General features: G+C 41.6%; 1 protein-coding gene across 1 annotated transcript; it reads left to right on the top strand.

Moving 5' to 3' along the window:
* Nucleotides 1-313: 313 nt before the first annotated feature.
* bin1a (bridging integrator 1a) lies at nt 314-13,019 on the top strand (the record flags this gene model as incomplete). Its single annotated transcript, XM_079169784.1, has 20 exons — nt 314-400; nt 1,307-1,387; nt 1,624-1,678; nt 1,799-1,893; nt 2,545-2,640; nt 2,832-2,942; nt 3,057-3,149; nt 3,465-3,550; nt 3,662-3,737; nt 4,222-4,292; nt 4,817-4,861; nt 5,786-5,861; nt 6,185-6,307; nt 6,582-6,665; nt 8,731-8,751; nt 10,922-11,356; nt 11,919-11,972; nt 12,523-12,597; nt 12,710-12,811; nt 12,918-13,019. 20 exons carry the CDS (start codon nt 314-316, stop codon nt 13,017-13,019), a joined length of 1,968 nt encoding a protein of 655 aa, XP_079025910.1.
* Nucleotides 13,020-13,224: the final 205 nt, after the last annotated feature.

Here is a 13,224-nt window from a genome sequence, read left to right as displayed (position 1 = left end):
GCCTCCTATACTGTACAGAGTCCTGTGTGGACGCGCAGCAGCATCTGTGCCTTTAAGAGCCTCTCTAGCTGACAGCATCCTCCTCTGTCACGGACGCGCACTCGGCTGCTCAACATTTGAGAATACAGGTTAGCTTTCTGCATACACATCCTCCTAAAAATACATCACAACGTCACATAATTACATTTATTGCCATTATTTCTCCACTGGACATTGATGCATTTGCCTCAACGGTCGCCGTAGCGGTCCATCCGATCGTTATTGCTCTTATTTCCTTCCTTCCCGCATCCTAAAGACAGATCTACGCTACAAGATGGCTGAGTTGAATTTGGGGAAGGGGCTGACCGCAGGGAAAGTGGCCAGCAACGTTCAGAAAAAACTGACGAGAGCCCAAGAAAAGGTAAGAGCTGCTCGCCAAACGGGTTAATGGGGAACGGTGTGGGGAATTATCACCCGGGCCTACAAGCCACGAAGCAGCAGTGCCACATCCATCCTCCACCAAGGCGAAGTGTCGCATCACGACATCATCATAATAAGTGCAGGGATGCTGACGGCCTATTTGGGGATGGGGATGTCCACTCCAAACACATCGTTACCGTGGCCAATGTCATTCAGCGGGCACGTGCATATTGCACTGAGATCTAAGCCTATACTCATAATTTATCCGATGACTGATGTGTTTCTGGCATTCTGAATTATAATCTGGCTATTTCAATGTTTCAATGTGAGGGTTTGTCACATACATGGTAACTGCTGAATCTCTCTTACATTTTGCCAGCACTATGATGATGATTATTGCCCATGCTGAAATAGATATTGGTCTAGGCCTACTCTGCGTTCATGGAACCTGCGCGTTGTGCTCGGAATACATGGCAGGGGGCGCTATTTGTCTATCATAATGCATCATAAACAGAAGAGTGGCAGAGAGAAAACACATAATGGTGCTCCTGTAAATCCAGTTTGCTTGAAATATGTGTGGATGTTACTGTATTGACAACATGTCAGCCTATATGACTTTATATGGAAAATCATTAGATTAAACAGTATTTGTTTAATGTGCATTCCAATTGCTCTTTTTTAACAATGCCTGTATACACTGTGTCATATATTGCTTTTGCAACCAATTCATTTGAACCATGAATGCAGAGTAATCATATTTGATCTAAAAGAGATTCAGACAATAAAAACAGGTGACGTGTCTTTTCGGGAACAGGTCCCGTCCTCTGTCCTATAACTGAACAGAATCAATTGCTACCCTAACCTTTGGTATTGTCAGTAATGTTATGATGTGTTTATTAACTGACAGGTTCTTCAGAAGCTCGGCAAAGCCGATGAGACCAAAGATGTTGCTTTTGAGGAGGAAGTGATCAACTTCAACAAACAATATGTGAGTACAGTCCAATGATTGGCACTATGCTGTATGGCAGAGACATATTTCTAATTTGCCCAGAAATCAATATTGCTATAGAGACTGATTATCACATACTTAAAAAAAGACACTGCTTGCCAGACTTTTTTGGTCACGTCTGGTAAATATGTTCTGGCTAAACAGGCTGTGAACGTTTCTCCTCGAGCTGGTTAGTTTTGGGTTCTAAGCCCCATGTTTTGTGATTCACCCCCCAGACTGAAGGCAGCAAACTGCAAAGGGACCTTAGGGCATACCTGGAGGCAGTGAAAGGTGACACACACACAAGCCTTTACAGATTCACACTTTGCACCTACAAAGTTGTACATACACACCATAAACTGCAAGTATCCGGTGATGTTCCACTAATGTGGAATATGTGTTTGTCCTCAGCCATGCACGAGTCCTCCAACAACGTGCAGGCATGTTTGAATGACATGTATGAACCGGAGTGGTACGGCAAGGACGAAGTGGAATCCATTGTGGAGGTCAGAAACCCTTTTCATGAATGAGTTTTAAATGCAGAGATTGCCTGCATGTGTGGGAGTTTTCGGACAAACTGGTTTCCATATAGAGGTCAGAACCACTTCATTTTATAGTTTGTATATTAGTTGATTAGTTGTGTGTGTGTGTGTGTGTGTGTGTGTGTGTGTGTGTGTGTGTGTGTGTGTGTGTGTGTGTGTGTGTGTGTGTGTGTGTGTGTGTGCTTGGCTCCTGATTAGCTTATGCATCACAGAAGCTATTTTTCATAGGGTCTGCAAAGCTGTGTCCTCTTGGCAGAATCATCCAAATTATACATTAACATTTCTTGCGAGAGATGTTGATTAGCTCTTTGGAATTTCCTCCGACTGCATTAAGTTTATTACTCTTGAAGATCATTTTGGTTTAATGGTTCTACAAGCTAGCTGCAAAAAAAAATATGGCAATCAGTTAAAAGGGTTTTAGTTTATTCTTAATTTAGATTCAAGATCATGAGCGAAGACATAGCTGCGGAGCTACAGGAATTAACTCGGAGGTGGTGAAGAAGTGCGTCGGGGAAGCAGCAAAGGCTGCAATGAAACAAGCATCACAAGCAATTTGTAATATCAAATCTGTAATTGTGATTATGTGTGGTACTGTTATGTTCATCCATGCCGTAGGACTGTGATGTGCTGTGGACTGACTACCACCAAAAGTTGGTCGATAATGCTCTCATCTCCATGGATACTTACCTGGGCCAGTTCCCTGATATCAAGGTAAGCATGGTGGTTATAGAAACCAGAAGCAACCATGACCAACAATTATTATTGTTTAGTGTTCACGCAGTGGCAGCCAGGTAATCATACTACCGAAAAGCAATTTTACGTTTAGAAGATGAAAGCTGAGGTCAACCCTGCAGGTGGAGACACTGAATATTACAAATACTCGTTGTCCTCTTTTTGTCCAGTCACGTATAGCTAAGAGGGACAGGAAGCTGGTCGATTACGACAGCGCCAGGCACAACTATGCCACCACACACAAGACCAAGAAAAAGGACGGGGGCATTAAAATTACCAAGGTAAAACAAATTCAAAATATTTTGACACAACAGCAGTGGCACACTGATTATGGCGTCATTTACGCACACATAAATAATGTGTCTTATTTGTCGTATTCTCACTCTCTCCTCCAGCCCTCCTCTTTGTTGGAGCGGGCCACTCCAGGCTGGGCTCAGGGTATCTTGTCCGCACACAATGTTGCCCAGAGCAGTCTGTCCAGAAACCAGGTACACAATAATCTTTCTGCACTTCCTGTAAGGTCTGTTGACTATGGAACAATGATGAGGAGCATTTCGTCGCTCTCTTTTTCTGCCCATGTTCACTGTCACTTGCCGCTGTCGAACGTCTAACGAATGCAAAATGAAAATGGCAACAACACAACTGCAGACAAGCCATTTGGAAGCACAATCACAAGTGTTAGATGATGTTAGCGCTGCTACATACAGCATGCTACTTGTCAACAACGCACACATGCCCCAATACCTTTTGCCAACACATTGTGTGTGTGTGTGTGTGTGTGTGTGTGTGTGTGTGTGTTTCAGGCTGAGGACGAGCTGGACAGAGCCCAGAAGGTGTTTGAGGATATTAATATTGACTTGCAAGAGGAATTACCTTCACTCTGGAACAGGTGCGTATGTGTTTGTGAGTGTCTGTGGAAATGATTTCCTGTGCCATCACAGGATGTTATATTAAGTCAAGCCAGTAATGCTGTCAATACGGTCTCTCTTTCTCTCTCTAGTCGTGTTGGGTTTTATGTCAGCACCTTCCAGAGTTTGGCTGGTTTCGAGGAGAAGTTTCACAAGGAAATTGGCCGGGTGAGTCTCGTGTAATGCTGAATTTAGATAAAGGGCAGACAAAACAAATCGACACAGGGTGTCAGGTAACGGTTGATGGAAAATGTCGACAATGCCGGTTTTAACCTCATCAATAACTGAATCTAAAAATGTTGCTGCCAGGCGATGTCAGTTGTAGTTCATTTGTTTAAATAGTTTCCGTGTAAATCAACAGTAGGACATTGGGTTTTAACTGACTGCAGAGAGATTATCCTCTGTATTACTGCCTTAGCTTGAGATATTTAATTACTGTCAATCTGAATTTGGACATGATGATGCAAAGTAGCCATAGAAGACGGACACACTCGCCAGTACTTTGATGATATTACAGAGCGGAGCGAGAGGAACACCAAACACCATGTAATGATTTTTGTCATAGAATGTGCATCTAGGATCATGATGATGATGATGTAATGCAATTCATTTTAGGTATAATATCCAACACCCTTTCTTTCCCTCTCTGCAGTTGGATCAGGATTTGTATGACATCTTGGAGAAACTGGAGAGTGGAGACACGCAGCAAACAAGCAGGTTTGTGTGAACACATATTATTAGTATCATCAAAGATGTTAAAAGGTAAAGATATAGATGAACACCAATGCTATACACTACTCAAAAGAACGGGGATATCTTGTTAACCTTGATCTAAAATGTCCTGGTCTACCTGAAAAACATCTTTGAAATCCCGGGAATCATTTCAAAATGCCTCCTAAATTAATCACTGTTATTGGTCATTTTAACCAGCAAAGAGAAAATACTTTCTATGTTGTATATCCATGGCGCCTTTTGTAAATGTTTGAACCACTTAAGAGCACATGATTCATTGTGCTTGATGAATGTAGTGTGCTGCACCAGAAGTTGAAATGGCAGTAAATTAAAGTAGGAAGGTCATTTTAACATTTATTTCCTTATGAGTTTGCTGCAAGCCAAGAGGAAATCAAAACACAACAATATGATACTCCTTGATTAGAACACTACGTATCAAAACATGTTAAGCTACAGGAACAGACAAACACGATGGCATGCATTAACCTGGAGCCAACCCTGAACCCCCCTTTCAGAACAACAGGTACCCGCGGCGCCTCATCGTCAGGAACAAATAGGAGGTAACCGGCACCAACTGTGGTAACAATGGTGACACAACTCTTTATCTGTCTGTCCGACTGACCTGTCTGTCCAGCTGTCTGTCTGTCAGTCAGTCAGTCTGCAGGCTTGGGAGGTTTAAGGAAGAACTAGTGCTTGGTTGTGCAAGTGAAGTCACAGACGCACCGAAAACGAGAGCTTTGCCCCCAGAGCTGCAGATATATTAGAGAGTTGAGCAAAACTGCATGTTTAACAATCCACCAGGCAAGACTGTTGCATAACAATACAACCCAAAGCGTGAGGTACATAGTGGGATAATGTACATGGATTAACCCCCTGTTATTCCCCCTCTGTGTGTAATCTATACCGATTTTCTACCTTAGTTGATTGCTTTAGTGGTGCATATTCCTGAACAAATCATACAGAATATTAACAAAAACCTGCTGACATACTATAAGCCTCAAGCTTTTGGCCGCCTTTCACTTTCAGTCTTGGTGATGTGGTGCTTGAGTTTTCAAAGAATGACCTCTTTCTTCCACTTACACCACCAATTTACAAAATGTCCTGGTCCTGCAATACATTTGAGGTTTCGCAACCCTCAAAATATCTGCAGATTTGGGGCTGCTTTTGTCAGCTTGAGAAGCGAATGCCTCTACCACTGCTCGCTTGTGAGGATTTACTGGAGGCACAGACAAAGCCTGCTTGCATGGGATAAAAGGGACGAAAAAAAGGAGAGGAATGGAGGGACGGAAGACTTTCTTTTCTTGCATGACAGCTCTTGGACTCTTGTAGAGCATGCCTCGTAACTGCTCAAGTTGTGTTAGCTTTTAGCTGCACTTTTTAGCCTTTGACCTTTCTCTCACATTGTTTGCCATCCTTGTTACTGTCTCTGTAATCCGTCCGTATCTCTGTTTTGCCCTCCATCTGTCTGTCTCTCATTCACTCAGTGTGAGTGTAAAAGAAGCATCTAACCACACTCTGAGGCCAGGAGGACCACCGCCAATCCCCAAATCTCCATCCAAGGTAAACACACTCTCTCAGGCTGTCTCTGTGTTTAGAGTATCGTCTGCATTATGACTCCAAACAGGTGTGACTAATGACAATAATGCTGGCTAGCCATCACGTAATCAGTGACATCTGTGCTCATCCTGCAATGGCATGCCAAAATGTCTATTTTGTCATCTGAGTTTGAGTTCATCATCTTTTAACTTTGGAATAAATACATTTGTATTCAGTTTTTTAAATTGCAGACTGAAGGCATAATTATGATATTACTTCTATCTTTGAATTTATATTCGCTTGTCTTGAGGCACAACTTTATCACTGTCCTTCTTTCGCTGTTCCAGCTAAGGCCTGCAATGCCTCCTCCACCTAAGGTGACCCCATGTAAGGAGATGAAAACTGAGAACATCATCAGCCTGTTTGATGCTGCAGCTGCTCCTGATATCAACGTCACCTCCCCTACAGAGGTTAGTCAACAGCTGCTGTCCACAAACAGCCACGGCCCTTTAACTTCCCACTTTCCTGCACTGGTCAGAGCCTTTATTAAGTATTCCTCCGTCTGGCCTGCCCCTCTTACTTCTCCTATTCTATTCTATTCTGTTCTATTCTGTTCTATTCTATTCTATTCTATTCTGTTCTGTTCTGTTCTATTCTATTCTATTCTGTTCTATTCTATTCTGTTCCTTGACCCTCTATTGTGCCCAGTTAGTCAATGAGCCCTCCTATTCCTGTTGTTATCAGTTTGACAGTCCTGCAGTGAGCAGCCTGTTGGACATGGACCTGGACTCTTTCAGTGCAGCAACCAAAGCCTCCACGGTCACACAGGTGGATGATTCATGGCATGAACATTATAGACCATAGAGAGATCCTCTACTGCAAGAAATGTCAAGCTTCACAAGTTATTTTAGATTTTATTCAGAAAAGCTTTGAATTATTTTCATGATATGTAAGTTCAAGAGAACTGTGCCATCAATTTGTAATACTGGGGAACAACAACAACATCATTTCCAGTTGCCAGTGCAGTGGTTTGACTAAATATATAAAAACAAGCTTGATGAGTCTGGATACAAAATGAAATAGCTTGATAAGCTTGGCATGGTTTGAGGTGTTACCCACTGTGCTTCTTTCCAATTAACTAAACAAGAGGCGGATGATTGGCATGATGATTTGTAGAAACCTGCTTTTAGTGACCACTACTTCCTGCTTCAGCACTATCCACAGATCACTGATGGCATGGAGTGAAGACTAAAGCCCTGCTCTGCTTCTACTTCTATCTCTTCAGAACTGTGCAGCAGAACGCAGTTTAAGATACTCATATGTCATAGCGTTGTACTTACTTTATCTGAGCATGTTGGGTAACCTCAATCCTGACAGAAAATGTAGAGAAAAGATGATATAGTTTAGATCTGATTTTTTACTCTGTAGTGAAGTAAGTCATTACCAGTTACCAGACAATATACAGCATTACAACACTAACAGAAAACGTACACATTTAAATATATGTTATCATGCTTTAAGTGTTACTAGAGGCGATCTGGAGGCCTGTGGGATTTAAATCCAAAAACTCTGCTCTTTAAAACTCCTTAATGAAGTTCAGGTCATGAACTGACCGTTCATGTGTTCATGATCATAGAGCTTGAGAATTACATAAAAACTGTCATTAATAGTGTACATTCTTACAGTAATGTGATTGTTTTCAGGCTCAGAATCCATAACAGAAATTCTTAAAATTCTGTAATGTCCAAAATGTCTTCTTTTCTTTGTCTAAACTATGAGTCTAATGACTACATGTGAAATGTGAGAAACAGGGACAAACCTGCAGTTCAATATGTAGCCTATTTTCTTTAACCTACTTTAGCTAATTTCTTTTTTTTTTACATGAATATTCAGTTTTTAGCAAAAAAAAGATATGAAGCTCCATTTGTTGACCTGGCCAGCAAAAATCAGCAGACAAAGACCGCAAACAAAGTTAGCAGACAAAGTTAGATTTTGTTCGACAGTCCGTGTGGTTGGGGCGATGTTATGTCACTGCAGGGCGTGCATTCATCGGGCTCCACCCACTGTGCCCATAGAGTCCAGTAGAAGGTGGAGCCAGTGTGAGTTAGAACGAAGGTTACGATTTTGTAATCCTATTTCTAAACGCATAGGCAGAGCCCTCTACCAAAGGCCCCTGTCACTCCTATCCTGCTCACCAAAGAGGGTGTTGGATGGCAGACAGCAGTCTCTGCTGCATAATTTACTGTTACCAATAGAGTCCAGTAGAGGGCTCCGCCTGTGCTTATAATATAATATCGTAACCTTCCTTAGTACCCACTAAAATGTTGATAATTCACTGCAGTCTTGTCACATATTCTATCGTATGTTATCAGGGGCTCTGGGATGTCTTCTTTAGTACAGATGCATTGAATATTTTAAAAATCAAGTGAAAATCAGCTTTTCTTTAGTTTTGTTTAATCTGCCAACAGTTGTCACTTTGCCTCATTGATGGGATTTGTGCGTCGTCATTTGTGTCAAGATACTCTGGTGAAAGTGACATTTTACATGGTTAAGGGGGATTGCGTGGATTCTGAATGAAAATATCGAAATCATTTGAGGCTAATTGCAATATTAAGAATCAACATTTGTGTTTTGCTGTGCACCTTTCTCCTATATTCCACTCTCTCTGTGCAAAAAACACATGAGAGTGGTCACCTCTTCAGACTTACATCATGTAGTACTTCAGACTTCTTGCCTGTACTCTTCTTCTGCTGGAGATTAACTGCTATGAGCTTGTAGGGTTAGAGCATGGGACCTGCACTGGAAAGTTCTTATTGAATGCAATGAGTGAAAACAAGAGCTTTGTAAAGAGTTTAGTTCTGTCTCCTCATTCTGTTTCCTCTTATTTCCACAGCCTGCAAACTGGGACTCATGGGTAAGCACATCATCCTCATCGTAATACGTTATTTAATGTTTAAAAATATTGAATTATCATTATGATCATCATCCTCATCAGAATATTCTTATTTATGTTCATAAAAACCATCAATTCATTTGTTGTTGCTTACTTTTACTACTTAAATAGTCATTATACAAGCCCCACCCAGGGCATGCTGGGTAGGGACTTCTATAGCGGCCATTGCTGCATATTAACAAGCTTTTCCATAAATGGATCTCTTTCATTTGTCCATCTCAAATCTGTTTGTGCGTTGTCTTTGTGTCTGCAGTGCTTGATGTGGTAACACTAAACACTGAAGAGATTGTTATACAGCACAAATAGAACTTGGGAATGAGCGTGGGTCAATTCAGTTTCAAATTATATATATTGAATAAATATAAATGGTGTGTGATATGCAATCCTCTCTTTTAAGAGGCGTCTCTCTGTTCTACCCTACAGGTACACAGTATGTTGATGATAAACAGCGTAGGCCTCAGTAGACCCAACACACATAGGGATGATTGTACTGTATCATTGACATCCATAAAAGATAACAAACTTACAAACTTTTTAATCGTAAATGAAATCGATTAAATCGTAAATTTACGATTAAATCGTAAATTTAATCGTAAATGGAAATTAAAAATGTAACATTTGAAACTGAATCAACCACCTTTCCTTCTGTTTTCCTCCTATCCCTGTATGTTCACATGTTGCACTGACAGAACATGTAACCTTCACATGTTAGCTCCATGTGACACACAGGGAACAGTTTTGTTCTGAAAGTTGAGTGAAGTTGCTCATGTTTTCACTGGATTGTTTCATGGAAATGAGAGCTAGTGGGTAACTTCACAAAGCCTTGCTTGCAACTCGGCATCCCGACCATTAAATAACCTTTTTGTTCATCCCTATCACTGTAAGAGAGATGTGTCTCAACAATCATACAGTTCTGCTGTATTAGAGCTTGAGGCAAAACAGTGATAGCTCAGAAAGGAACGACCCTTCTGCTCTTACAAAGCTTCCCTCCTCTTTCTCCATCTGAACATAGCCGTGGGAGCAAAAACTATGCTTGCAAACTACACGCAGAAGATCCGACATCTATTTTCTGATGGGAAAAGGCTGAGTTTTGCGTTTCCGTCTTCTGCTGCCACCCTTCCTTTTCTTCATGTGTCTTTTAGTTTTATCTGAAACCTTCTCTGTAAAGGTTCAACCTTCTACATCAATCTTCTTGGGTCTTATGATGATGATGATGATGATGGTGATGATGATGACTTGCTGCTGAACTCCTCCCATCCCAACCGATGTCCATGGCATCTTTCATGGCCCGTTTCTATGCATATTTAGCAAAACTCTTCCATTTTCCCTTAAATACTACAAATACGCTTAATGTAAATGGTTGATTGATGCCATCTCCCCAAACCCTCATCCATGTTCAAATCCCTTTTTGTGGTTTTGCAAGTTTTAGCCCTTTTACTAATCAGGCATTTGAAAAAAAATACTGCCAACCTTTTTCAAATAGCAGTGGTGCTTTGGGTGAAATGCCAACACTATGCCAACATGCTCACACTGACAATGCTAACTGATGATTTAATGCTTACCATGTTCACTGTCCTGGTGTCCTCTGTTGCAAAACTGTAAACCTCCTGGTAGTAAAACTCACACCAAAGCAACCTACATGGATTAATAGCACTTGGGGCAAGAGGAAACATTTTAATTTCCCCTAATCAAAAAATGTTTCTTGGTATAATAATATTAGCATAAGATATAGCAAACACATGTTTTAGTTAATGGGCTAAAGCATACAAAACCACGTGTATGGTCTTGAACTCACTTACTTTTTGAATACCTTACCCGCCATTCTCATAATACAACCCTTATGCACAAAACTAGTGCCTTTTCAATACCTCCATCAATTTCCTAATCCCTTGTCCATCAAGAATATTGTAGTTTTCCATAGCGCACTGTTTTGTTCACACGTTGGACAAAATGCCCCTTTGTCCATTGCAATGCTGAGCCCTTGAATCTGGCCTTAAATATCTCGTATACCTCTCCTTTGTGTCCCTTAAAATGTCCTTAACCATTTGATTTATAAATCCCTTATAATACCCAAAAGGTCAAATATCTCTTTTTACCTCTGACTCCTTGAAACGTGACCCTTGCCCCTCAGCATGAGGACAGTGGTGCCCAGGAAGAGGACACCCAGCAGAACTATGACCCTATGGCTGCTGCCGCAGACGCCTGGGGCGATGATGGTTCACAGCCTATCCGCTATGACCCCATAGCAGCTGCCACAGAAGGCTGGGGGGATGATGGAGCCCTACCGGTTCGCTATGACCCTGTGGCTCCGGCTCAGGAGGGAGGGGGGGATGATGAGGTCCAGCAGGTTCATTACGATCCCGAGGCTGAAGCCCAGGAGGATTGGGGCGATGATGGGGGCCAGCCGGTCACAGAGGTGCCTGCCCCTGAGGTGCCTGCCCATGAGGTGCCTGCCCCTGAGGTGCCTGCCCCTGAGGATGAAACACCTGCAGCTGAATCTCCAGCTGAAGTCGCTGAGGAAAACACCACACCAGCTGCTGCTACGTTGGATGATGAAGAGGGTCAGGTAACCGAGGAGAGAGAAAAAAATGGAGAGATGCATCTGGACGAAAATGGTGGATGCATCGATGTTTGAGGAGGAGATGTGAGCATGAGGTACTGGAAAGAAACAGATGATAGGGAGATGCATTGTGAATGAAAGCTGGAGGAACGGATAAATCTTGAGATGGAAAGATTTAGGATGCATTCGGACCAGCAGCATGGATGCATTGCTGTGGCACACAGGGAAAGCTGGAAATGAATTGCTGAGGGAAAGTGTATAGACATCTACTTCTCAATACACACGACTAATCACTGTTAAACAGAAATACACGCACATAGCGTGCTGTGCAAAAGCTATACCTATATGGGAACTCTGCATTAGTGGCCATGCTTACTAACTATTCGACATACTTGCTTGAATTAGCCATGACTTTGCTATGTAGGCTGTGCAGCTTGTCTTCTTGTCCATCTTTGTCTTGTCTGTCTGCTCTTCTTTCTTCCATTCTTTCCCCCTCTTTTTTGCAATCGTTCATCCGTCTCATTCTCTGACCTCTCTCTGTTATTCTTGTATGTCTCTCTGCTCCCAGGGTGAGTCTGCAGCAGCTGCTGCAGCACCCGAGGAAGAAGCACCAACAGAGGAGGTACCTGCAAGATTTAACTACTATGACATGCAATAACTGTTATGATGTGCTTTTTATTGCTTAATTAGAGTTATCAATATAATTATGTTTTATTGTAATTATAGTATGTGTACTATTGTAATATTATATATTGTAATAGTACACATATGTATTATATCAAGAGCTTACACAAGCCCAAATGTTTCATGATTATGTTTTGGGTGACTATATGGCATCATGTTTCTTCCCATTTTCTAGAAGGAATCCATCTTATCATCTAATCTTTTGTCTACAATATGTAAAAAAAAAAAAAAAACACGCTGGAAATAATGTGAGATAACATGAATTTAATTGAAAATGTATTTTGTTGTACTGGACTTTAAGTATTTTCTAAAACTAAGTATTACATTTCTTTTGGTTATGAAATAGTTAGTCTTTTATAGAAAGGTCTGCTGGCAGATTACTGTTGAATCATGTTCTTAAGAAACAGGGCTAAATTATGTTTCTTTAAAAGATTTGAAAAAATTCACCGTGCACCTCATGTCATGAAATGGAGCTTCTGTATTTTCAGACGCCTGAAGTAGCAACAGAATCAACAGAGGTAGCATCAGAGCCCGAAGAAATGCCAGCTGGCTTCTTGTTCAAGGTAAAACAGGATACAGAGTAGAAAACATTCTCAATGGTGCTGAGCAAACCCAAATATATATTGTACTGTATATATATGGAAATCATTCATGTTAGTTTTTATGTCATTATAGCTCCAGGTGATGCATGATTATGCTGCCAACGACACAGACGAACTGGAGATGAAGACTGGTGATGTGGTGCTGGTAATCTCCTTTGACAACCCTGACGAACAGGTACACACACACAGACACACACACACACACACACACACACACACACAGAGTTATGTGCTGTGGTGTCACAGTGACAGTGTCTTTATTTGCATGTCTGTGTTTTTAGGATGATGGCTGGCTGATGGGAATGAGACAGGATGACTGGCTGCAGAATAAAGAAAAGGCCGCTAGAGGAGTATTCCCAGAGAACTTCACCCAGAGGCTGTGAAAGAGGTGGACAGGACGTCATTACAGCTCCCTTCTTCATGTCTCTCTTCCTCTTGCCTCAATCCTTCCTTCCCTCTCTTGCCCTGATATTGTATCTTTACTAGGACTTTGGCCATAGAAGCAGAGCTGTCACAGCCCTGGCTGAAATCTTGCATTTCTCAGATCTGCTACACTGTGCTAAAAGTGGATCTTGGCATTTCTGTGGA

The sequence above is a fragment of the Pholis gunnellus genome (genome assembly GCF_910591455.1).
Source record: "Pholis gunnellus genome assembly, chromosome: 12".
Classification (NCBI taxonomy): Eukaryota; Metazoa; Chordata; class Actinopteri; order Perciformes; family Pholidae; genus Pholis; species Pholis gunnellus.
Note: the sequence above shows the minus strand (reverse complement) of the source record. Positions and strands in the feature narration are given on the sequence as shown.